The 27688-nt window shown below is 38.7% G+C and overlaps 1 protein-coding gene across 7 annotated transcripts in view; it reads right to left on the reverse strand.

Moving 5' to 3' along the window:
* Nucleotides 1–256: 256 nt before the first annotated feature.
* The window catches only part of FAM135A (family with sequence similarity 135 member A), a 98796-nt gene continuing 71364 nt past the window's right edge, over nt 257–27688 (reverse strand). For all 7 annotated transcript variants that reach the window (XM_074154160.1, XM_074154165.1, XM_074154161.1 and 4 more), the window contains 7 exons: nt 25786–25946; nt 24000–24091; nt 21928–22025; nt 16134–16285; nt 14001–14111; nt 2577–2690; nt 257–1827 (listed from right to left, as the gene is read on the reverse strand). In XM_074154160.1, the coding sequence (XP_074010261.1) occupies nt 1622–1827; nt 2577–2690; nt 14001–14111; nt 16134–16285; nt 21928–22025; nt 24000–24091; nt 25786–25946 (934 nt within the window). In that variant the 3' untranslated portion in view covers nt 257–1621. The remainder of the gene's footprint in view (nt 1828–2576; nt 2691–14000; nt 14112–16133; nt 16286–21927; nt 22026–23999; nt 24092–25785; nt 25947–27688) is intronic.

Genomic DNA, 27688 nt, shown 5'->3' on the forward strand with positions numbered 1-27688 from the left:
ATAATTTAAGTATTTACAACGTATTAGCACTATCAACAATGCAAAAAAAAAAAAAAAAAGCAGGCACTGTTAGAGTGGGAATGTATTTCAGATATTGTTGTGTCATAAGGACTTGCCTAACACAACTCCCATGAAGTACTCTTTTAAGTGTGTATATTGACAAACTGCAGGTGGTCAGCTGAAACTTACAAGCTACAGAGAAAAAAAAAAATTACAAAAAATGTATTAACAAACCAAATGCAAATCACTTCATTATAAACTATTATTGCTATATTCATTTCAAATAATACAAAATTATTAACTATATACAAAAAAACCTCCCCAGAATTTTGGTAACTAGCAGAACATTTCAGCTTTTCTAATTGCTTCCACAAGAGTAATTTTTTCATTTTATTAACACCAGATGCAATAACACAATGCTAAAAATAAACATGCATTATACAATAAATTTATATTTTTCAAAAAATGATCATTACAATTAGTGAATGCACATGTAACTCTTTCCCTCCCGCCTTTAGTGAATTATTGTTTGAAACAGAAAAGGGAAGGAAGGAGAAACCAAACAATGCTATTCAGCACCAGTAGAAAGTCAACAGACTTTTAACATTCCTGTATATCAAAAACATTTTATCTGTATCACTAAACAGGTAAAGTTTACAATATTGTCCTATTTGAAGATGTATTGATTTATATTTACAATACTTTGCAGTCAATAAAACATTTTAACAATATTTAACAACATTTTAAAAATTGCTTAAATTCATAAAAGTATTGCAGAAATTTATAACATTTACTTATTTTACGTACATACAAGGAAGTCCATGTAAAACTGTCCAGATCATCTCAAAAACTGACAGAATAAGGAGCAATTGTAACACAGTTTGCAAAACCCCAATTATTGGAAGGCAGCTATCATTAAACATTCAAAAACCCTTAGTTGCCATTTGCTTCTGAAAACCAAGTTCCAGCAATAAAATTGAGTATGTAAACTAACATGGGTTTGAGATCAGTAGAAAATATATTCCCACAGGCATAGCACATTTAACAATTATGATAATGACTTTGTAGAAAACTGTTAAGCTGTAATGATATCTGAACAGACAACTCAGTGATGGTCTTTCCGGAGATCCACAGATAGACTCATTTTCAAATATCCAGTATTTTAGCAGCTCATTGGGTTTCCAGTTAAACTTCCTACAGTGCTAAAATACGGTAAGTGAACCTGTGAGACCTTACCTGAATTTTAAAATCCAATTTATTTTGGCATCTAAAGCCTCCTGTAAAATGTAGCCAAGTAACATTGACTTCTGTAGTCTAAGAGCCAATAATAATCCAACCAAAAGTATGCACTGTACTTTAATCTTCAAATAATTAGGTACCCAAAATTAAGAAAAAGTAATAGAAAAGTAAAAAGAACAAAATAAAAAAAATATTGCACAGCCACATTACCTAGAAAGTAAAGTTGATGTTAAAAAGCCCTAAGTGTGGATGATATAAATTATCTTCCATATAAAAAGTATAAATATCTCTAAAAATACAGCTGCAGCTACACTTGAATACCACACATTATTTGATTCATCTGTTAATGAGGTAACAACCAAGTCTCTTACACTGCTCTTTTCTACTGAAAATATTTTAGGGCAGCAACAAGAAAGAATTTTTCTAAAAATATTTCTGAATCAAGAACAGCAATGTGTGCAGCTCTCCCTATGAGAGAATCTGCTGTATTGGGTAATGCATTAATTACATTATAACGAACCAAATTACATTCCTTATTTTGAAGAACTGGCAGAAGCAGGTTCTGGATCATTTCAGCATAAATTGGTCCTGTAGAGGAAAAGAAAAGTTGTACTGTGTGAATCATCAGAAACAAATACAGTTCTTTCACCTTGCACTCAAAATGAAGACATTGCAGAACAAGAGAGGTGAAGACACATGTTATGCCGCTGTTCTGTTAAGAATATACAGGAAGTTTAATTTCCTCAGAAATCTTGGAAAAATAATTTTAAACTATGCATTTTAGTATTTGTATATTTATAGTGAGAACGTGCTCATCATTACTGATTTAATACATTGTCTAAAAGGTATTTATCTATCAATATATAATGCTAGCATGCAATTGTGCTGGGATGTTGTCGTGGTGAATATGACGACCAACCATCCCTGAAAATGGGAAAACTACCTTTTCTTTCAGTGCTAGTATTAAGCCTCAACTAAATACAGCCCACATGCTTGACACTACAAGTTGATGGTCCTCAAAACACCAAAGCTATTTCTCCTCCCTATTCATGCAATAATACATCAGGGGCTGTGTTTATCCCACCTAACTTTCAGCAAAGTCTACAAGCTAGAAACTTATTCAGTCTCATCTCCTTCTGCATGTAACAGACAAGGACAGATGCAGAAAGCAATTCAGCTCCCACATGGATTTTCTCTCTCCATTACTACAGAGTAAGCCCAGGGTGTTGAAACTCATAAGAGGTGCATCAGTTAAGCATCCAAAATTAAACGGGATGAATCTGAGACCTATGAAGTTTAGCCTAAGCAGTCTGTTTATTTTTGAGAGTATTTATTACCTGATTGTTTATCCTTTAAAGCTGTTTTACACATCTCAATGCGAGCAGAGTGATAAGGAACATACCGATCCTGCAGAGATCCTACTAACACAATGTTTTTGAAGTACTGAAGACCTACAGGAAAAGAGGAAAAGGTATCTATTATAATGAATCCCTTAACAATTACTATAGAACAATTAAATGTTTTACAACTTAAATTTGGCACCAATTTATTACAAGGTCTTGCTCAAAAAGACAGAAAAATCAGTGAGAATAGGTAGAGCTACAGAATAATGGAACGTTGGGTACAGCCATTCCTTTGCACGTATTTTAATATATTCGGGCATGAGCCAACTGTGATATTTCAGATTTAAACACAGCACGGTTCAAACCTTTGTCTTGCTTCTGAGGAACGAAGAGGTCGGTTTCAGGCTGATGAAAGGCAGTAAAGCCTCCGCATTGCTTAAAGAAACCTAAAGATGGATGGTGCCTTGTCTCCTCTGGCGTTTCAGACAACAGCCTAGCTGCACCAGGATTAATGCTGACCATCAACAAGTACACGATCCAGCCCGACAAATGCAGGTGCCTCTGTTAGACACTGCCTCACTGTAAGGTTTGGCCAGCTCAAGCACAGTTGCAGGGTCTACCCAACACAACTCCCCAAATATAACTAAACCTTGACAATTAAACCCAGACTTCCTACTTCTTGGACAAGCACTTTAAGAGTAAGATGATGCAATGGTAGGAACCACCAGTGATGATGGAGTTACAGTCCTTAAGACATTTAATTGTTATGTTTTCTCTAAAAAGCTTCAGCAGATTTCTGGTGCTGCCCATCTGCTTTAGGACAAATACAATGCAGCATTTTACGAAAATACGTTGCCTTTGCCTTACGTCAGCCCCTTCTGATTATCACAGCCATCTACAGTTAAATACAAATGCAACTGTTGGGCAAAACCAGAAAATGCTCCAACAGTTTAGGTGTACGTAAAGGTAAGCTATACTGAAACGCAGCCAGCCTGAACGGCTCTCTGGGGACCTCCTAGGTGTCAGGTTGCCTATGTCTTATCGTTGGGAGACTGGATCCAACTCTATTAGCTCCAGTGCTAATGAGTTTTGCACTGGTCCCATTAGTGCTGCTTTTAATTTCCAGAGAAGAATGGTCAGATCCTGTAACTGTTCGTTTTTAATTTGTAAAACGTACTTAGTCCATTCTGAGAATTGTCAAAATACTACAAATAAAGCCATTCTTCAAAGGGGCTTCTTGGAATCTGCAGCAAACATTTTGTGTTAGCCTCCACAAATAAAACTTTTCCTTCATTAAAAAAATAAAGAGAGATCTGATTGTGTAGAAAAAATAAATTATTTGCTATCTGCTTTTCAGAAGCTATACTGCCAGTACAAATTTCTGGATTCTAGTTTCCCTGTTTTGTTCAGACTGAATATATACTGAGTATTGTTCCTAAAACCGTCAACAGAGCCCAGAGTGAAAAATCTTTCCTTTTTTCAGAGGTTGCTTCCTAATTTTCAGTATTTTATACACTCCACGTGATGAAGACTAAGTCAGTTACAGAAACAATGCTGAACTTTAGCATGTGGAAAAGTACACGTATCTTCTCAGATTTCACAGAAATTTGAAAAAAATAATTCTGTACATCCATAAAAACATACAGAAAACGTATCCAAACTAGATCATGGTTCCTGTCCTCTTAAAATAGGAAATCTGTTCGGTGTTTTGTTTTTTTGTTTTTTCTCCTGTGCCCACTGAAAAGTAACGCTGTCTCAAAAGATCAGCTAAATCCCTGCAGTCTTTCATTTGACATCTGATGAAAAATGACTGCAGCAAACCTCACACAACGATGCAGATGCCAGTTCCAAAACTTCGCACTGAGTTGAAAAGAATGCATTTGGAATAAATAAAGGACAGGAATTCTCTGCAGGCTAATCTGTAATAGTTTTGTAAATTCCTTGGGAGTCTATCTTGTATTTAGTTTTTTTGATACGCACTTTCCCTAGAGAAATACCCATCAGCATTCATGTACAAGGTACAAAGAAGCGGACTGCCTAGCTCTTTTAATCAACCTGAAGAAGGAAGAGATATCCTGGGGAATCTTTAGAGGAACATCAGTCTACATCAATCAACATTTAAACAGATTCTCTTCATCCTCACATGTGATATGATACAAACAAACAGCACCACCTCAAAAAACCCCAAAAACAACAGGCTTACAACATCAGAGACTAATAAATTAGGCGTCCCCTTTTGGTCAACATTTTTATGCTTTATATTCTGGTTCATAAAAATAACACCTTGAGCTTCCCTTCATCTTAGGCATCATAAGTATCAGAAATTTTTTGTTACAAAAAAGCATTTGAGGGAACTCTTCAATCGAAGCAAAGAAGGAATATAGGGTATTTCATAAGCATGAGTTTTATCGCTTAACTATTATTGGGTGTTTTTTCTTTGGGCAGCTCTTTGTGCCTATTTAGAAGAAAAAGTCCACGTCTCATGTCTTGGAAGTTTTTTATTCTGACATGGTTCATGTGATATATATAAATCACACATGACTACATGGATAGGAAACGAGAGGAGTCAAAACAGTGTATATAAACGTACAGAGCCTAGCAACCCCGTGGATTTCTACAACGGGAGATAACTCAAACCATTTGTCAATGAGAAGGAACCACATGGTGCTCAGCAGATTCTTTTCTGCTCTCCAGACTGGCTACAGGACTGCTCAGGAGACAGGCAAAGAAGGATCTCTAACATGGGAGCGTGCACTGCTATGCTGTGCCTAAATGTGTACTTGTGGACAAAGCAGCAACTTACCACAGACCTTCATTTATGTAGCAGTGAAAACTGGCCTACTGGTCATCTTTACATATTGTTCTTTCACTTACTTCCTAGACTTTAAACATATTCTGCCTTTAATTAGATTAAAAATTCAGGAATAAATTGTGAACAACAATACAGCTCAGTTAATTCCTATGATCCACATCTTTATTTTCCCACACCACACATAATGCAAGATCTGTCACGCATGCTGTAAGTATTAAAAAAAAAATACCCCAAACTTAAAATTATTCCAAGTAATTCATGAACCATATTTTTCTTGCGCAGCAAAATTTTCAGCTGCTGAATTAAGAAACTAATCCCAAAATCTAATTAGGCCAACATTTCCAGATTTTTGTAGTTAGGCAAAAATGCTGGAAGATTAAAACCTAATTCTATGAGAACAAAATACATTTGAACGATCACGATCACTCTCCCTTGTACTCATGGGGGACTTCAACTTCCCAGGTATCTGCTGGAAACATAACACAGCAGAGAGGCAAGAGTCCTGGAGATTCTTGGAGTGCATGGAAGACAACTTCCTAACGCAGCTGGTGAGAGAACCGACTAGGGAAAGTGCCCTACTGGACCTGCTGATAGTTAACTCAGAAGGCCTTGTGGGGGATGTAAACGTTGGAGGTCGTCTTGGACAGAGTGATCACAAAATGATACAATTTTCAATTCTTGCTGAAGCAAGGCGGGGGGCCAGCAAAACTGCCACCTTGGACTTCCGAAGGGCAGACTTTGGCCTCTTCAGGAGCATGGTTGAAAGTGTCCCTTGGGAGACAGTCCTGAAGGGCAAAGGTGCCCAGGAAGGCTGGTCGCACTTCAAGGAGGCACTCTTAAAAACGCAGGAAAGAGCCATACCCAAGTCCCAATAAACAAGCAGGAAGGGAAGAAGACGAGCCTGGCTAAATGGAGAGCTTTGGCTGGAGCTCAGGAACAAAAAGAAGGTTTATGATCTTTGGAAAAGGGGCCTGGCAGGCAAGGAGAAATACCAGGAAGCGGTGAAGATATGCAGGGGGAAAATTAGAAGGGCCAAGGCTCAAGCCGAGCTCATCTTGGCCGCTACAGTTAAGAATAACAAAAAGGGTTTTTTTCGGTATGTGAACAGTAAAAGGAAGATTAGGGATAATGTGGGCCCACTGATGAATGAGATGGGCACCCTAGTGGCGGAAGACATGGAGAAAGCAGAGTTGCTGAATGCCTTCTTTTCTTCAGTCTTCACTGCTAAGGCTGTCCCTCATGAATCTCTGGCCTTGGAGGCAAGGGGGAGGGTATGGAGAGAGGAAGTTTTTCCTCCAGTAGAGGAGGACCAGGTTCGGGACCACTTGGCCAAACTGGACATTCATAAGTCCATGGGCCCTGATGGGATGCACCCACGAGTGCTGAGAGAGCTGGCAGATGTTATCGCTAGGCCACTCTCTATCATCTTTGAAAGGTCATGGAGAACAGAAGAGGTGCCCGAAGACTGGAGGAAGGCCAACATCACTCCAGTCTTCAAAAAGGGCAAGAAGGAGCACCCTGGGAACTACAGACCAGTTAGTCTCATCTCCGTCCCTGGGAAGGTAATGGAGAGACTCATTCTAGATGTCATCTCCAAACAAGTTGAAGAGCGGGGGGTTATTGGAAGTGGGCAACATGGGCTTACCAAGGGTAAATCATGTTTGATCAATCTGATAGCTTTTTACGATGCTATAACTGGTTGATTGGATGAGGGGAGGGCAGCAGATGTCATCTTGACTTCAGCAAGGCTTTTGACACTGTCTCCCATAACATCCTCATTGGGAAACTAAGGAAGTGTGGGCTGGATGAGGGGACAGTGAGGTGGATTGAGAACTGGCTGTGTGACAGGACCCAAAGGGTAATGATTAATGGAGCAGGTTCAAGCTGGAGGCCTGTAACCAGTGGTGTCCCCCAGGGGTCAATACTTGGTCCAGTCCTGTTCAACATATTCATCAGCGACCTGGACGAGGAGACCGAGTGTATCCTCAGCAAGTTTGCTGATGATACCAAACCGGGAGGGCTGGCCGACACTCCAGAGGGCTGTGCTGCCATCCAGCGAGACCTGGACAGGTTGGAGAGCTGGGCAGAGAAGAACCTAATGAGGTTCAACAAGGGCAAATGTAGGGTCCTGCACCTGGGGAAGAAGAATGTCAGGCACCAATACAGGTAAGGCGTGGACCTGCTGGAGACAAGTTCTGAAGAGAAAGATCTGGGGGTCCTGGTAGACAGCAAAATGACAATGAGCAAGCAGTGTGCTCTTGTGGCCAAGAGGGCCAATGGAATCCTGGGCTGCATAGGAAAGAGTGTGGCTAGTAGGTCGAGGGAAGTCATTCTCCCCCTCTGCTCTGCACTGGTGAGGCCACAACTGGAATACTGCATCCAGTTCTGGGCTCCCCAGTTCAAGAGGGACAGGGAACTACTGGAAAGAGTCCAGTGAAGGGCAACTAAGATGACTCAAGGATTGGAGCATCTCCCTTATGAAGAAAGGCTGAGAGAGCTGGGACTCTTTAGCCTGGAGAAGAGAAGGCTGAGGGGAGACCTTATCAATGCTTATAAGTATCTAAAGGGTGGGTTGAAGGAGGAGGGAGCCAGACTCTTTTCAGTGGTTGCCAGTGACAGGACGAGGGGCGACGGGCACAAGTTGGAACATGGGAGGTTCCACTCAAATATGAGAAAAAACTTCTTCACGGTGAGGGTGCCAGAGCCCTGGAACAGGCTGCCCAGGGAGGGTGTGGAGTCCCCTTCTTTGGAGATTTTCAAGACCCGCCTGGATGCAGTCCTGAGTAACATGCTCTGACATGCTCTGGGCAATCCTGCTTCGGCAGGGGAGTTGGACTAGATGATCTCTATGGTCCCTTCCAACTCTAAAAATTCAGTGAAATTCAGTGAAAAATTCAGTGAACTCATCACCTCATCTACTGAATAGATCATACATTTTTGAAGTGTAATATAAACAATACTGAGCTCATAATTAACTAGAAAGTATTGACTAAATTTTTTAACAAGATTTGAGATAGCTTGGAAAAGAACAATCGAAGTGAAAGATCACTGCTGAAATAACATGCTTTGTCCCATATAACAGAATGTTCTTTCCCATAGTAATGAACCTTTAATGTACTTTACAATTTTTTATGATCATCCTTATCACCTAATGGAACTTCAATCTCAGTCACAGTGAATTTAAGCATACACAGAGAGCACAGTTTCTATCATTTAACCATCATGCGATTCATGGCCATTGGTGAATTAGTCATTACTGAATCAATGATATCTATAAATTCATGAACAATTTTTCCAAATAATATGGCAAGTGGAAAAAACTGTCTGGAAGAGCAGATGTAAAGACCTGGTAATTCAGAACTAACTACAGTCACAGAGGAATGAATTTTTATATATGTTCAGGCACCAGAATCAAATGTTGCCTGCCCTCTAGCTATAGCCAGCATTCAAGGAGGGAATGGGAGATGGAGCCACTGGTAAAATGGGCTGCTGATATTCTCCGAGACTTGTATGACAAAATTCCTTAACACCATCCTTCAACTAATTCAAAACAGGGCTTCAGTTATTTGCAATGAACAATATTTACTGTGAATACCAGAGTTCTTGAGCATAATCAAATCAAAATGACGATAAGCTTAAAAAAACCCATACAACAATCAGTAAGCTGCCATTTTCCTTAAGAATATACTAATCACAGAATCCTAGAATAAAGTAATTTACGTTTGAAGGGACCTTTGGAGATCACCTGGTCCTACTCACTTGCTCAAAGTAGGGCCAACTTTGATGTTAGATCAGGTAGCTTAGGGTCATACCTGATTGCTTTGACTTGAAGGAAACATCACAGTTTTGTGAAGATACAATACTCCTAATGTTTTCTACAATTCTTCTACAATTTACATACTTGTTTGGAAATAGGGATCTAGAAGCTTTGCCAAAAATGCAGTCTGAAAATAGGGACTTCAAAAACTATGCCCTGGAAGGCAGCCATGTCCTGCAGCTGGTCTTCCGCACTGCTTTGTGAAGTTAACACATCACGCTCACAGCTAGAATCGTGCCCCCAAAATTCAAGCATTGAAAGCTTTAGTCAACTGAGGTCTCAGATTAAGTTGCCACAGAATGATGCAAGGAAGCTCAGACTTTCAGCTGCAGAAGTCAGATTAGGGAATTAGATTTACATCAACTCAAGAGTTTTCATAGAATCACAGAATCATCCAGGTTGGAAGAGACCCTTGGGATCATCGAGTCCAACCATCTACCCTACACTACAAAGTTCTTCCCTACATCATATCCCCCAACACCACATCTAAACGGCTCTTAAACACATCCAGGGATGGTGACTCAACCACCTCCCTGGGCAGCCTATTCCAATGCCCGACCACTCTTTCTGTGAAAAATTCTTTCCTAATGTTCAGTCTAAACCTACCCTGCTGGAGCTTGAAGCCATTCCCTCTTGTTCTGTCATTAATTACCTGTGTGAAGAGACCAGCACCAACCTCTCTACAGTGTCCTTTCAAGTAGTTGTAGAGAGTGATGAGGTCTCCCCTCAGCCTCCTCTTCCTCATACTAAACAGTCCTAGCTCCTTCAACCGCTCTTCATAGGATTTGTTTTCCAGGCCCTTCACCAGCTTCGTTGCCCTCCTCTGCACTCGCTCCAGCACCTCGATATCTCTCTTGGATTGAGGTGCCCAAAACTGGACACAATACTCCAGGTGTGGCCTCACCAGTGCTGAGTACAGGGGCACAATCACCTCCCTACTTCTGCTGCTCACGCTATTTCTAATACAAGCCAGGATGCCGTTGGCTTTCTTGGCCACCTGGGCACATGTCAGTTCAAACTCTGCCTTGAAGATTTTGCTTTAAAGAACTTGGCTCCAGATGCTATAGAACCTACCAGATTCTTCCAACGTTGTTGGAACAGAGCTACTGAGGGCTGGGAAGTCCTTCCTCTTAGCAGAACTGATTAAGTTAGTCTACATGCCATGCTACCAACAGGAATGCTATTTCAATTCTCGGCTCATCCTCATCATGAGCTATAGGAAGGCACTACCTCAAGTCAAATGCTGAAAAGCTTTTTCCCTCCACAAAACCAAACAGCACCAAGTAAGCTAAACTGACATCCTGCACGTGATAGACATCTCAAAGAAGAAAACAGGTCAACCATGCTTATTCACTGCTGATGTGTTGTTAATGAGGATGTAAATGAAAACCGAAACAAACATCTTTTCCTTTTTTAGAGATTAGGAAAATGCACATGTTTAAAAGGGGGAAATAAGGTAATAAACAAGCACCTCAGAATTCTGCTAATCAAGGCCTGTGGAAGTACTGCAACATATTGATCTAAGCCTACCTACCTAAGTGCAAAAATATCCTGGAAGAGACTATGGCTGTACAGTCACATTTGTGAACTCTGTGGCAGTAGAGCAAACCCATTGGTATTACGAATCCCTCATCCATCATAATGCCCATTTTCAGGACAGTTTACATTGAACTAGCTCTAGTCTGGTCCTGTGGATGCAATGTGCATTAGCTGCTGAAGCTCATTCATTGTGTTCTGAAGTAAACAGGGATCATGAAGAGATGTGCTTCCGAATGCTAATGTGAGCATATTCTACAGATGAGAAACGGGACTTAAAAAAGGTTCAGAACTAAGGTTGAAGTAGAAAAACTTGCAGGAACCACTCCCGCCAGTGAGTGAACAATTCATAACTGGGACAGAAAACAGTATTTTGAGGTTTGATTTATGGAAGCCATTCTCAGCAAGCCATGCTTCTTACACACATCATTACTCATTAGAGGAGAAGTAGTTCTGTCCCAAGTTTTGGAGTCAGTCTACTCGCCATGTCCTTAATTGCAAATGATTAATCAAAAATGGTATCAAATTGGGATTTCACTCCAGAGTCTTCAGTTCATGTCATTTCAGGTGACTGAGAAGCTCAAGTTTCTGCACACAAAGACCAACTGATGGAACTAGACCCTTTGTTTTTAATACTTGTACTAGCCAGTGTATTGGCATTTTAAACAAGGTATTCAAACACAAAAGTCTTGTCTGAAACCAAACTAAAGCCAAACGTTACATGTCACTGACATTTTACTTAGATGATCAGAATATCAAAAACAGCCTACATACAAATGAAACTGTTCCCTTATTGCTAATTTCTTAACATATAAGGCAGGGTCTCTGAACACATCTGAAGCACTATGAACAAGAAAGTGCAGATCTGTTGGGTGGCAATGGCTACAGATCAAGAATTTACAGTTTATTTTCCTGGACTCCCTGGAATATGTTAATTTTCATGAAAAACGTAACTAGTTGAGTATAAAATGGAAATAAGGTAAGAAAAAAAAAATACTGTCATTGAAGCCGGGGGCAGTGGGGTGGGAAGAGAAGAGCTCCTCTTGTTCACCTTGTACAAACCAAAATGAATTAGAGAAGCTGGGAGAAGTGATCTGGACAGTGCTCAAGTCGCACTGAAAGCATTCCGTTTCACTGGAGCTACTGCCTTTCTGCTTCCCCAGACAAAATTTACAACTTGCTCCGAGTGCAACCAATTATGTATTTGAATACACTGATGAAATACATATCTCATTATTATTATGGTGATGGGCCAAAAAATTAGTTGGCATTTCATAAGCTAGCTGATTTTTACATTTGATGTTAGAAAGCAAACATGAAGGTACCGTTATCACTTGTAGAAAATATTTAAGCATAACCAACAGATTAAGTGGAAACAGAAATCAGAAGCTGTGCAAATTCCAGAACTTGTCCGTGAATCCCTACATGGTTCTGTGCTGCACAACGCACCGGTTTCAAATAATACTTAACTCATTCCCAGTTATCCCTTTACGGACAGGTCTGCATAATTACCATTTTCTAAGTTCTACGGCATGTGTCAACTATTCAGTTACAAAAACTACTTATTTCAGCCAAGTAGATAGATCATACTAAAATCTAAAAGCCAAGCAATTAGAAAATAAAGGACTATGCATTTTTCGGTTTTGTGTCTGAAAATCTTCTTATCAAGTACATTTCAAAAAATTAAACTCTTATTTTTTGTTGAATCCACAATATTACACTGGACCTCAAAGGGTCATGATCAGTGGCACAGAGTCCAGTTGGAGGTCCATAACAAGTGGTGTTCCCCAGGGGTCAGTACTGGGTCCAGTCCTCTTCAATATATTCATCAATGGCCTGGATAAAGGGATGGAACGTACCCTCAGCAAGTTTGCTGATGATACAAAACTGGGAGGGGTGGCTGACACACCAGAGGGCTGTGCCACCATTCAGCGAGACCTGGACAGGCTGGAGAGTTGGGCTGAGAGGAACCTGATGAAATTCAACAAGGGCAAGTGTAGGGCGCTGCACCGGGGGAAGAATAACCCCATGCACCAGGACAGGTTGGGGGTGACCTGCTGAAGAGCAGCTCTGAGGAGAAAGACCTAGGAGTCCTGGTGGACAACAGGATGCCCATGCCCTTGTGGCCAAGAAGGCCAATGGCATCCTGGGGTGCATCAAGAAGAGTGTGACCTGCAGGTCAAGGGAGGTCATCCTCCCCCTCTACTCTGCCCTGGTGAGGCTCATCTGGAGCACTGGGTGCAGTTCTGGGCTCCCCAGTTCAAGAAGGACAGGGAACTGCTGGAGAGGGTACAGCAGAGGGCTACAGAGATGATGAGGGGCCTGGAGCATCTCTCTGATGAGGAAAGGCTGAGGGACTTTGGTCTTTTTAGTCTGAAGAAGAGAAGGCTGAGGGGGGGATCTGATCAACACCTAAAAATACTTAAAGGGTAGGTGTCAGGAGGATGGGGCCAGTCTTTTTTCAGTGGTGCCCAGGGACAGGACAGAGGTAACAAACTTGAACATAGCAAGTTCCACCTGAACATGAGGAGGAACTTCTTTCATGTGAGGGTGGCAGGGCCCTGGAAACAGACTGCCCAGAGAGGTGGTGGAGTCTCTGTCTCTGGAGACATTCAAACCCACCTGGACACCTTCCTGTGCAACCTGCTCTGGGTGGACCTGCTCTGGCAGGGGGTTGGACTAGATGATCTCCAAAGGTCCCTTCCAACTCCCACCACTCAGTGATTCTGTGAATAATATAATTTGGTTTTTAGCTATTATGCTAACTACAACTTCTCCTTTCTTTATCAAAATGAATTTTTGTTTTCCCTGACCATCCTAATGAGGAAATAACAGACAGGTTAGGAAGAACTTTAATGCAGAATTTTACGTTTATACAATAGATAAGAAAAACCTGTTACAGAAACAGGTAATCCTAATTGAGTGTACGTGTACTTGAGTTATCACACTGAAAACCCTAGCTTCAGTGGCTCAAGAGGAAGCTGACAGATACATCTATATGTACATATATATAGACACACGCCAGCACAGTGGCTGCACTCAGAACTTCTGTTCAGTCATTAGAAAGGAAAATATCAAACCAATGGTCCACTTCTGCAACAAAAATGGTTTATTGTTACCTTTACTTGAAGAATATGGGACTAAAGCCAAAGTAACTCACATAAAAGTTCAACAGGAGCTTGTTAGAAATTTCTTCCTATTCCCATTTATGTACAGTGGCCTTTAAAAGATAGTAAGTATTAACAAAGCTTACCTGCTTTTTTACTAAGTTTGTATAAGAATGTTTGTCGTGGATCTGAATGGTCTCGACACGTCAATTGCAATAAAGAACCAGACTTCTTCCACTTCTGCATAAACCACAGTCCTGCATTGTCAGGATAAGTATAGATCCATAATAAATATGAAAACTAATTAGACTTAAGTATATAAAGTCCATATATTTACCTCCTCAGATGTTAGTTTTATTTTTCATGTCAGCATTGTCAAGCCCAGAAACATTTAAAATTTTTGTTCATTATTCTTTCCTGTCTATATATAACAAAGCACGAAGAACACGATTTCCACTAATGTACATGCCTTTCTAGAAAAAAAAAATATATACTTACAAAAAGTGAAAATAAATTAATAAGGTAGCCATGAGGCAATATACAAACTCTATTTCAATATTTTACAAAATATTAGAGCATTTTGATGTTGAAATATGTAGCATAAACAAGTGTTAAACAAGTGTTACTTCTCAGATTTCTAAAAATAACTTCACAGACCCACTGAATTCATTAAGTATAACTTGAACAAAGGAAGCAGAATTTTCTGCATGGAAAATCATAGTATTATGTTTTCTATGATGTTGTACCCTCTTTATTAGTCAATGAGCAAAGCCAGCTGGCTAACAGGCCTTTCAGAAAATCTCTCTTGCCAAGCAAAAGAAAACCAAGCACCTAAACCCCTACAGCCTCAAGAATGTGTTGATTCAACCCTCAAGGAAATAGTTATCTTCTCCTGAAGGAATTTATTAAAGGTTATTAATGTATACATACAATATAGCAATTCAGACCTCAATACCCATTACTTATTATTACCTTGGTATTTTCCAAAATTTGAATTGTAGAGGAAGATTATTATGTGAAATAGATATTTTGCACAGTCTTCAACTATAAGAGAGATTAAATACTCCAGAAATCCTTATGTTTTCAGCGAATATATTCTGGATTATGCTTTGATAACTTTAACCTTAGTTAACTGAAAGCCATTTGCCAGTGATTATATAAACAGCCCTGCCTCTCTGTGTCCTGGAAAACTGCAATTTCTAAAAGCAAAGTAATGCTAACATTTTTGGGTGATTTGGGCGAGATTCAGTTACAGATTAAAATACTTGAAAGAAACTGTCTACAGACATACCAGGTTAAACTCCCAGTAGGTGCCCATACTGAATTATATTGTAGATGTCTCTATCGCTGGTAGTGTACTGAAGGCTATGAACAGTACCACTTCAACCAAATTCAAAGAGCCCTCATGTTCTCTCTGCTTCTATAAATCCCAACAGTAACTCCAGTTAGCCAGCAATTCCTGTCCACTTCTCTTAAGCTCAACACATATGAGTGAAAAGATTTTCCTCCTCATTTTTGTATGAAATAAATTATAGAACAATCAAGAAGATAAACCAAGAGATCAACCAATCATATAGAATATATAGAAACAATCAAGAGATAAACCGTCACTAAACAAATTGATTATTTTTAGAGCGTTTTTAAAGAACTTAAAGAGCATGTTTATATTTAGTGAAAGTAATTGTTACTCATTTTGGGTTTGGACTCTCCAAGGTAGGTGCTAATCTCAGAAACAAGTTTTCATTTAAAAATGTGATGCTACCTGAAAATATTCTCTAAAATTTATTTTAAAAGTCAGCAACTTCTACAAGTTCTCCTAGAGCTACATTTAATCTTTAGAAAAACAGACAGGGACAAACACATCTGCAGAAACACACTGCAGGTTGTAAGGTTTACTGTAAGACATTTTTGAGAGAGAAAAGACACTACTAGTAGTTCAGAACTATTTTAATGCATCTTACCTACTTGTTTTAGAGATTAAGTATATTAAAATTCAATTTATAATAAGTTGAGCTCAACACATTGAAACTGGAGTTTCTTTACAGTGTAATAGAAAACCTGAATCAAACATACAGGAAAACGCTTACATCAACTATCTTTTGCACATCCTTCTATTGATACTTTATTTTTATAACCCTTCCCTCTTCTTATGACACCAAAACGTGCACTTTCTCATAATCAAAGTAATGCAGAAATGTGTACCCCATATGAAACAGCACTAAGTGCATTTCAAAGATAAAATTTCCCCTAAACTTATGCTACTGAAAACAATACTTTACCTGTATTAACAAGAGCACTGCTGTTGTAGAGGGTACCAAGATGTGGTCCAGACAGAGACAGGAAGGTATGAAGTTTGTTGAGGTAATATTTAAATCGAGGTCTTGTGAGCACTGAACGGATTATTAAATTACCCAGTGAGTGTCCAATAAAGCTGTTTAAAAAGAGAAAAACAGCGCAACACAGAATTTGATGGCGATCTTTTTTTTCCTTTTAAACAGAGAAAAAACTAGTATCATAAAATGCTGAAAGCACAGGAAAAAAATTAATGAAAAGTTTTCATTTAGAAGCCTGTATTTTAGGTCACACAGAAAATATAGATTGTCTGTATCTCCCAACTTGTGTAAACTTGTTACAAACATGTTCCAAGCTCCTCCAGAATTATTTTATACATTGTTTTTGAAAAGCTAGTGAAAAGAAACTATCCTTCCACCAGCATCTCCCACCCAACCCCAAAATTATTTCTGAGTGTTCTTCCCTTAGCACCAAGTATTCTGAAAATATTTTATGAGCTGTGCATGACTTTGTAAGTCACTGCTTTAGCATGTGATGGCATTCAATATGATAAATACTTCAGAGTTACTGAAACAACCTAGTGGAGAAGGATCCCAAAAGTACTCCTATAAGGTGGAAAACCATTACCGAACTGAATCTGATTATTTTAAAGTGGAAGCAAAACCTCAAATCTGCTTAGCAGCTGGACCAAAAGAAGTGATTGCCAGGCTGAGGGAGGCAATTGAAGAATATGTCTGCCAGGAGAATATTACATGTAGTTGTTTCCCTGGTTAAGCGAGTTAGGAGAATGATGGATGGCACTCTAGCTTCATGTTTCTAAGAATAATTATAACTTAAACTGAGGTGCCTACTGTCATACCCACAAGTCTGTATAAAGCATTTCTGTAGAAGGGACAACTACAAAATAAAGCAATTGTAGTTATTATGCATTTAGGCTTACAGATCCCCGCTACACCATCCTAGGCACCAACTTAAAGAGGATATGGTAGAGACAAGACTCACAAAATTAGAATGAAAAAGTGCCTTCCTGTTTAAAGAGATGTAATCTCAGCAAATGGGGAGAACAGACAACTATCCAAAAACATACAGAAGAACTATCGTGGCTGGATCATTTATATGCCACAATATTACCCCCATAAGATCACTCCTCCCATTTACTCTGTATGACTATATTCGTCAACAAAAATAGCTAAAACAAGCTACCAGTAATATCTGTGTAAAATTCAGTGCTAAAAAGTTACTCAACTGTTTAATTGCTTCCCAAGCAAGAATTACTGACTTGGAAAACTTCAGCTTAAAGGTAAATGAAAAAATTTAAATATTAGGTTATAGAATGGCATGGCCACCTCTGAACTCCTAAACTCTGACATAATTATACATTTCTATGACAGAATAGGCTCTTTGTTCCTTACCAATACACAGTTTAAGCACATACCTATATACTTCCCATTTGCTTTTACTACTAGGTTTTAAAAACTGCTGCAATATCAGAAATTCTTTGCCAGAGCTTACTATGTTTGCTTAACTGATTTAGAAACGAAAGCTGTTTCCTCTGTGCTGTCAGTACAACAGCAGTACATTCACAAAACAAAATACTGAGCTGCTGACTCTCTTGAATACTAAATTTTAAAACCATTCTCTCAGAGTACATCATAAAGTCCGTATAAGAAAAACAAACCCATAGATTTCTTTAGGAACAAGAAAATGTCCACAGTGATTGTGTGAGTTTATCCTGAAGATGATCTGCACCACATAAATGCTCGAGTAAAGAAGATCTGAACATTAGCAGAGATGTTCTCTTGACAGTTCTCTGAAAGTTCATCCACTATTTACTAAACATCGTAAAAGGATGAGAAACTTTTATATTGTATCACAGCATAACTAAGGACAATTTAATCCCCGGATAACAGTGATCCATCAACTAACCCCATCATCCTCAGGAATATGGGCTTATCTCAACCAAAACTTCAGAAACATGAAAGAACCATTTGAGGAAAAAAAGCACGCTCATGATTAGCTATGTAAATGCACCTCAAAGATTAAACACTTGGTCTTAATTTGTAAAGACTTAAAAAAAACGACAGAGGTTACAGTAATATATTGCATTCAAATTCAGATGTTTAGGTGAAAATGGAGTAAGCCTTTAATATTATTTTCTAGTAGAGGCAGGTCTAAGGATTGGCTCAAACCAAAATGGAAAAGGCAGGAAAAGGGAAACCCTTCAAAAAGGGTTTTGAAAATCTAAGACAAAAACTTAACCCATCCTACTCATTGTTTCAGATAGCTGCAACCGAGGGACGCTCTGCAAAACCAGTGCATTTCCCAACAGCAGGTGGCAATGTTACCATCTCCTGAATACAAGGTATTAACACACTGAAGTAAGAGAATTATACTGTAGTGTTTATATGCGCTTTATGGCACCAGTTCTGAGAACCCGACATACCAATTCAGATCATACTGGAAAATTAGACACAATAAAACCTCATTATTCTATGCTAACAAATGAAAAATTCTGTCCAACTATAAAAAGTCATGGAAGGAAAAAAAAAAAAAAAAAATCAATCAAAAGCCATAATCAGAAAGATGCTGAAACAATGAACAGATGTTTTAATCTATGCATAGCATTAAAAACTGCTTTCTTTTTTTGTGAGCCAGTATTACTTAGGGAAGAGGATGACAAGCTGAATAATCCAACTGAGGTGAAAGTTCAATACAGACTACCAGAAATTTAAGTAAGACCTGACATGAGGAAAACAGTTTCTGAAACTACACTGAAGGGCATGTGTTTATTTCTTAGCTATGTGATGACCTGGAAAGGCTTCCATCCTTCCCAGATAATCAAAGCTTCAATGGGCATGACTGAGCAATCTGACTTGCTTCAAAGTTGCATTAACTTTGAAGGTAGCACTGGTGTAAGTGGATAACTGGTCCAGCTGACCTTCAGAGGTCCCCACAACCTTAAGTACTCTGTGATTCTTTATCAAACAGTTGTTTTATAAGACAAATTGCTGTTGGTTTGAATCAAGCTTCCACTTGCTACACACTTGTAGTGAGCACAAAGATTTTGTTCAGAGAACACCACACACGCTGGGTACCGCACTGGTGCAATTAGCTTTGGCAGTACCAAAAATAGTAGTCCACCCCAGAGTACGGCTCTGGGTTCTGACGGCACAGGGCTCAGTGTAAGGATGCAGCACAATAAATAGCTTTTTGCCATTACTTGAAGGCACGAGGCTTTGTGTTGACCTGACAACACAGTATCTCAGAACTTCTCTTGACTTTTCTTGGCCTGAGATTATTTTAGTTTGTTTTAGCTACGACAACAATCACCTGTCAGTGAAGTAACAAGTCAGGTCTAAAATTTTTTTAGTTTCACTATAGTTTCTATTAATAACAGGTAGTTACTCTGTGTGGCTCGAACTGTGCATCACTAGAATAAAGTGTGGTGTAGAAGAGTGTGGACAAAGGTATCATGTGCCAGAGGTCCCCAATAGTCTCTTAACAGTCACTGCAGAAGCACAATCCTACAACTCAGGAAAGAAAGCCAGTGGGATAACAGAGATAGGATAGGGATAACAGTGGGATAACAGAGAATGGAAAAAATAAATGAGTAAATGGGAAAGAAAAGAAAGAGCATGGGGGCAGACTGAAAACACAAAAGTACGAAAATAAATCCAGGCAGACCCAAGGCCAAGGAGGCAGAACCCCCGGCCATGAACATAATTCTCCTTGCACCGCAAGCCCCAGGATGCTGACGTCCCACTGCTTAAGGAAGACAGACACCACCAATTTTAGGACCCAGACAGCTTCTAAAAGGGGAGTCTACCATCTGACAAAAGATACTAGGAAGTTTCTGGGTAACAACTTTAGCCATATTAATAATGGGACTTTTCTGCATTAATTTGGACTACGAATTTTACTAGTACTGTAACTAGACTAATAGTAATTTTTTTGCTGCACTTTAATGAGATTATTAAAATGCTAATTGGACTAACAATAAATTCTTAGCTCTGCATATGAAGTGTGTTCCCTTTTGCCCTTAACAAGATTTAAGAGTGTAAAAGAGGGACTGAACAGGTATTTCTGACACACAATGCTGTCAGCTTTTTTACCACACAAAATCATTACAGGTCTAGAGATCGACTGCTCATTTGACTGGGCTGCTGAGCAGCGCTTGGAGAGAGAACACTTCCTTTACTAGACAGGGAGATTTTATGAGGAGAAGAAACTAGCATCATTCAGGAGAGCATGGCTAACTAGCACAAAGTCCGTTTTCTTTACAGCGGGACAGCCAAAATGAGGTAGGAAGGCATCGACTACTTGGACAGAGGATTTCTCAATAGTACTGTGCTGGGCTTTCCGGGTCACCCCTTCAGGGAACTGCATGTAAGCACATGTCCTTCTGAAACCTCTCTCATGTTGCTACCAGGAAAGAGCTGCGGGATTTCCTGACAGGTTTAACTTTCCCGTAAGAAAAGCTAAGCTTGAGAGACGGAGACTTCTGCTTTGGCAGGGCCAAACACAAGTAGGCACCTTGAAAAGGAAACTAAAATAAAAACTGATAATTTCTTTTTCCTTTCAAGTGACAAGTAATAAATGAAATTGAAAAAATATTTACAAATTGGAAGTCTTATGAGAGAAGCAAAGCAAACGAGAATTCAGTTCTCAGGTATGAACAACGAGAAGGCAACTGGGTGGATTTGCTCATTACAGTTTTCAGATCTCAGCGTGAGAGAGAAGACAATCACCGTGTGGGTTACAGAACCTCCTCTCCCGTACCGAGGGTGCTGACATGCAGTCTGCGTAACACAAATACAATCACAAAGCACTTTTTTTTTAAAATCTTCCATTTAGACAAAATTAACCATGTCAAATCTTGCCTATCTCAAAATAGAAAAAATTGTTTAAAAATTGAAGTTATGTTTAAACATGTTACATGTTTTCTCTAGCCGAGTAAGGCTTACCAAACACATGAGTATGCAGAAATTTGTAAGAAATGCATGTGACTAGCCAGGCAAAAAACCTTCCAGATGTATAATTTGAGGATGCCTAAACAAATGTATGAAGTCAAGCTTGAATTTGCTCCTTTCGTCTACAGATGAGCCAACTGTGGTAACACAGCTGCGTGAGTTAGGTGGTCCGCCCAAACGGTATACCCTACTTTGAGAAAATAAATGGAATGGATATTCCTTGGAAGTAACTTAAAAAGGAAGCAGGAATGCATAGACTGGGATGAGCCTTCTATTAAGATGCAAAATATGCTTTTTAGCAGATGAAACAATCAGAAAACGTCAAATGATGAAGTATTTTTTTCATGCAGCTGCCCTTCAATGTCACAGATAAGATGGAATTTCCCTGTAGGAATGACAATACAGTCTGCTATGTCATACTTGGTGAAGAGACTAAAATCAGAAGAAAGCTAACTTTATCTTGACATAGTGCTATTACAGTTTCCTTCGACTTTCTCAAAATATTATCTGTTTTTCTGCAGAATCCTACCGTGCAGGATCTGAGGAAGCACAGGACAGCAGTTCCTTAAATGTAACACTGAACTCTGCCCTAAAAACACCATCAGGGTGAGGTGAGGTTTCAAAACTGCTCAGTCTTCTTTCAGCCGGGAATCCCCTCTCTCTCCTTTGTCCTCCTTTCCCCTACTCCTCCCTCTTCCTGAATTTCTCTTTCCCATCTCTCTTTTGGCCTGCTCCTGAGCATCATAGTTCAGAATAACACAGGGCTCTAGTTTTAAGTTTATTTCTGTAAATAGTATAGAACAGATATTACCTGATTTTTGAAAGGGTTAGATTATAAATTTGTATATACTGTATAATTTCATCTAAAAGGCGATCTGTCATGGAATCAAAATCAGCAAAGGTATCATTCTGTAAAATAAAAGAAATGAAAAATAGTAACTGTATTTTCTAGTGCAGCAATATACATTCTGAATTCAGTCTGAATTCTTATTCTCCAGTGTTTTGATCAACAGCACACAAATAATAGCATCGATATTAACTTTGAATACAAACGCTACAGCTAGTTATTATAATTTTTTCAAGATTTTTTTCTTGTAACATGGAATAGTGATACATTTTACTGTAAGACTACTTACTGCTAATACACCAAAACAAATCTTAACATTACACAGCCAGCCTTACTTCTCAGCTTTCCCCTACACATAATCTTATCTGCATATTCAGAACTAAATCACACTGCCCATAAAACAGAAACAAGACAATTACTGCAGCAGCAGAAAGAGTCTACTTTAGTACTGTTTATTCAAAACAAGCTTATTCGCAGTTCACAGCTGATTCTCTACAATGATTAGCAGTAAGACATTAAAAAAGAGATAGGCAAAGCCTGTCTAAAACTTTTCAACACAAGTTCCAAAGTATCTGTGCTAAAATCTGCAGCGTTCAACATATTGATAAACAATCTGGGAAAGGGAACAAGGAGATGAGATGTCAAGGTCTGGAGACAAAACCAAATATCCAGGATAGTCAAATCTAGAACCAACCAGAATTTCAGAAGAATTTTGTAGTACCACATCCCTGGGTGATAAAATGCAAGAAATGCAAAACAATGTTATGTAGGGAAAAACAGCCCTAAACTTTTATGCAAACAATAATCTATACATCTGCGTTCTATATAATCAGCTGTGTTAGAAAAGTAAGGAAAGAACAGAAAATATCAACATAGCACTTTGTAAGTCCATAGTGCACAAGCATCTTAAATACCCAGTCTAGTTCTGATCATCCGATTTTAAATCACAAGAAGTTTGAAAGTGGGCGGGGAAGGATATCATGGATGACCAGAACCTGTTTCACATGTGATCCTGAGAAATACTGAATGGACTAAGTCTCTTCAGTTCCCTCCTGCAGGAGAAATTCTACTTATTTATAAAATACTTAATTAACTGAAGCAGAAAATGAGGAATGATTATTGACTATTTTTTTACCAAAACAGGAAAGGTGAACTTGTTTAAATTTTCTTGTTTGCAACTGAATTAGTAATGTATACAAACCATAGAATTAATCTCAACTGTGGAAACTGGAAGTAAAAAAGAATCAGCCAACATGAAAGAGAAAAGTCCGTGAGTAGCTGTTAGGCTCAGCGGTCTCAATGGAATTCCCAAATCAGAAAGTTTCAGAACTGCTGACTGCCAAAAACTATAGGGCTGGAGAAGAGAAAGCACGGCTTGGTGCCCGTCCAGCCTGCTTCGCAAAGCATCCCAGTAGCTATTGCCAGAAAAATGCTATTGCACTAAGCGAACCTTTTGTTTGAGCCATTGAAGAGACTCTTCGTTCTAATTCATCCCTGAAGTATGTCTAATACCGTACGTAACATACACACACACACAACTAAAAATTGGTCTTCTGTATTTGTCAAGTTTACTTCATCTGAAATTGATACAATTTGCAAAAGCTTAGTACAAGAGGTAATTTGATATTGGTTCAGTGTCATGATGTGGATCTTACAGAACACTGACAAACGAGTAAGATACAGGTTTTTTGTATTTCTCAGATCCTGTGAAATAACACTACTCCCTTCTTGCCCATTTTTACCATTAATATCAAGGGTATTTTATCTACAATCCTAACTGCTCATGGTGAGAACTTAAGAGATATCAGGACTCACAACAAAATGGCAGCAACAAACGTTATTCCTTATATATTTACCTTCAATATGATACCAAGTTTTGAAATTACTTTAGCACAAGCCACAGATCAAATTATGGAATACAGTAAAAATATACAGAAAGTGGTAAACTGCAATGCGATAGTGCCATTAAATAAACATGACTGAAGATGTATACTGTTTATTGTTTTACAAAAAATTCTTTTTTTGTTGGCAAATACCTGATTCCTTTCGGACATAAGAAAATCTATTCTCCCTCCAGGCAGCCCTAGCTCAATGTACGTCTTCACTAATCTTAGATCTGCGCTGTTACCTTAAAAGGAAAAACAATCAAGAGTTAGATACTGCAAAGTTAATTTGCAATAAAAGCACTTAGAATACTGAAATGAACTTACAGCACAACTTTATATTTAAACACAGCTAATTATATTCTCAGCCCTAATTAAAATTCAGTAAGACTCGGGAAGAAAAACTGCAATGCCAAATGCAGTGACAAAGCAGTCTATAAAAATGACATATAATGCAGACGCTGTTTTAAAAAAGCAAGAATTTAGGAAGTCATGTTTGATTTTGTCTTAATGTCCAACAGATGCATAGCACTGTGAACATCACATTCTTGACAACCTAACTAACTTTGATAAAAGTCAATTAAAGAACTCAGAACTAGCTTAAAGAATTCAGTGAAGGAGCAAGACATATGGGTAAATTGTAAACATTTTCACAGAATAAAAAGGCAGAGTGGACTGTCAGCCGATAAAGATACATTTAGACTGGTACCCAAGGCAACAAATGCTAGTTTAACTGTCATGCTGAAGAGTTCTCTACATCAATGACATTGCATGCTTTTGAAGAAAGATACCCTTTCTGCCTTTGAGAACAAGATTTTTATTTAATCTGTTATTAATAGGAAAGAACTTGTATGAGCTCACCATTTCGTAAAAAAATTCTAACTAGATGGATTTTTCTAGGGCTTCAAAGACATGGCCGAGTTAACTTTTGTGTCAATTCTAGACACATACAGCACTTGAACATCTCATGCTAGTAAGCAGGAATACTTGTGAGTTAAGTTTTAAAAGTGCTTAACACAGGATGCTTTCTGCCCGGAGGAGCAAAGAAAAGCTATTCTGGTTCTTTTTTATTAAACTTACGTAGTTGAAAAATGAACAAGAAGGCTGTGCAGTGTCAGTCCAGTCCAATATTCCGTCTACTGCCCTCTTGTATTTCCTTACATTGTTAATTTAAGAAGGTTCTCAAAAAAGACAAAACCACTAATGGTATAAAGCTATTAATATCTTAACTAGAGGGGGTATTATTTCATAACATGCATACATGCTTTGAACTAAAAGCAGGTGAATACATTCAAGCTTTTTAAACCTTCCAATTATTCCTTCAATTTGCAAGAGATTTTCTCATTTCTATTACAGTAGGGTCTCGGTCCTTGAAAATATTCAAAAATCCAACTGGGTTGGGTCCTGGCCAACCTGCTGCAGGTGACACTGCTTTGAGCAGGGAGTTGGATTAGACAATCTCCAGAGAGCCCTTCCAATCTCAACTGTTCTGTGATTCAGTAATCTAAGCTTTTAAAATATAAGCATTTATGAACACTTGACTGCATTTTACATATACTATTTTTTTCCTAACAAGATACATGTATTTTATTTTCATTGACAATGTAACATTACAAATTCTAAACGAAACTGTTTTGTTAGTAACTCCATTCTATTACCACGATAAAGACAAATACCTATATGACATAAAAAGCTGGAAGATGTACCTAATGTGAATTATGGCGTAAAATGGGTTCATGTGCATTAAAGTTTTACTAAGACAAATGTTACATAAAGTTCTTAATTTAAATGATTCTATGGAACACATCGTCAAATGTAGCAGTACAATGTCAGATTCCCATTCTCCGCCAGGGAACCTATTTCAGAAGTGTTCAGTTCAGAGTTCAAATGACTGGTAATCTAAACTGCTCTCTTATTCAGTATCCCATTCCCCGCATACCATCTAGGCCATGGACACAGACTATAAGATGTATTCCTTCTTCTGAACAGTCATCCTCTTCCATACTAAAATAAGGTATCGAAGATGCCAGTTTGAAAACATCACTATACATAAATCCAGGAAGTTTAAGTTGCTTCAATTCTTCTTTAGCCTGTAGGAAACTGGAGCAAAACCGTATTTATGATAAAACAACATTTACTATTGCCAGACAAAGTAGGGTCTCCTAGATACAGTTTTCTACTGTATTTACTTTGTCTTCTATGTAATTGATACAAAGGAAAATATATTTATCAAATAACTCGTGACGAAAGAAACCAGTTTATTACAACTTCCTACAGCCCCTTTTCCTCTATAACAAAATCCATACCCCAAGCTCTACTCTCTTCTCTCTGTTGAACATCTCTGCAAACTCTGAAGTATTTCTGAAACCACCAAAGATTCTGGGTTAGTTCTGGTCTTGTGCATATAACAGCTTTGTTTAAATGGAATAACAAAATTACAGGAATTACAACCAATCAGAAGTCAAGGTAAAGATTTTCACTGACTTTTGATAATTTTTGCCAAACTTCAAACTTATTTCCTAGGTCGGCAGAGAGCTGGAGCCAGTGCTGCAACTGCTCACCAGCAAGTCCCTCTGGTAGGCTGAGTAACTGATACTTGCTTCAGAAGCTGCCAGATCCAGACCTCTGATCTTTTACATATTACATGAAGGCATACACTATACTGTTTCTAATACCTGAGCTCTCTGATGCTTGGAGTTCCTTGTGTTGATCCCTTTCCTCCCCTTCCTTTAGTTTTTTGCATGTGACCTTCCTACCTAATTAATTGCATATAAGTTTCCCTGCAGCACTTCAATTTTATGCTTCCTTATGCTTCTTTCCCTCCTTTATCCATCTGTTCTGCGTGATCTCTCACGGTGTCATGCTGTATCCCATCCTCTTCTGCCTGCTCACTGTTTTCCTTCCATTCTACTTTATGTTCTGTTTTCCCAGCTTTATCTTTAGCTCATTTCTCACTAACTGGCAAGAGCAAGCCTCAGTGAAGTCACCCTAAACAGAAACCACTGCAGGCAGTTGGTCTTATCACTCTACAGCAGAAGTCACTTAGTTTGTATTCAAGGAATATTTTCTGAACTGAACATACCAAGGTTGGTTCTCTATGGAGGAGATTATGCCCTCTGGAATCCCAGTTATCCCATGCTCCGGGAGACTCTGCTTTCCCCAAGGCTGAGTCCTTGATTTTACTCCAAGTTCCCATTTTTTTTTATTGTTACAGAACACCCTAAATAGTATCTGCTTTTCATCCTTCCCATTCCACACCAGTATCCACTCTCCAGTATTCAAGAAGCTACTGTTTTGTCCACTTCTAACCTGTTTTCCTCCCCCACTGCTCAATCCTTCCTCCTGTTCTCAGCTGCTTATCACAAACTATCTGGTCTTTTACTTCTTCTGCCTACTTGGCATCCTCCTTGTTTCTACCTCTCTTCTAAGCATTTTTCTTTCTACTAGCAATGTTTTACTTCCAATACAACACACTAAACTGCTGCCTTCCATGCTCAGTTAGCAACAGGGGCTTATCAGGGAAACTACTACGTTTACAGCATGAGGAGATGCAATCTTGGATCTCTGATGTATCTGGTATCCAAATTGCAGTGTAACTTAGAGCACTGAGGTATGACATTTTGGATACTTGAAGTTAAGACTGAAAAATAAAGCCATCACCTTGGCTAGCATTGTACATTTGCTTCACTTAACTAATTAGATGGACAACCAGTTACAGAATGTTTCTGGGTTTATGTTTTTAAATTCAAAGTATATTTTCCTATGCTTGCTATTTTAACAGCTTCCATTTCATAAAACATCATTTTTATGCTCAATAGCCATTATGACATCAGTTTTCAGCC

The sequence above is a fragment of the Numenius arquata genome, chromosome 9, assembly GCF_964106895.1.
Source record: "Numenius arquata chromosome 9, bNumArq3.hap1.1, whole genome shotgun sequence".
NCBI classification, from domain to species: Eukaryota; Metazoa; Chordata; class Aves; order Charadriiformes; family Scolopacidae; genus Numenius; species Numenius arquata.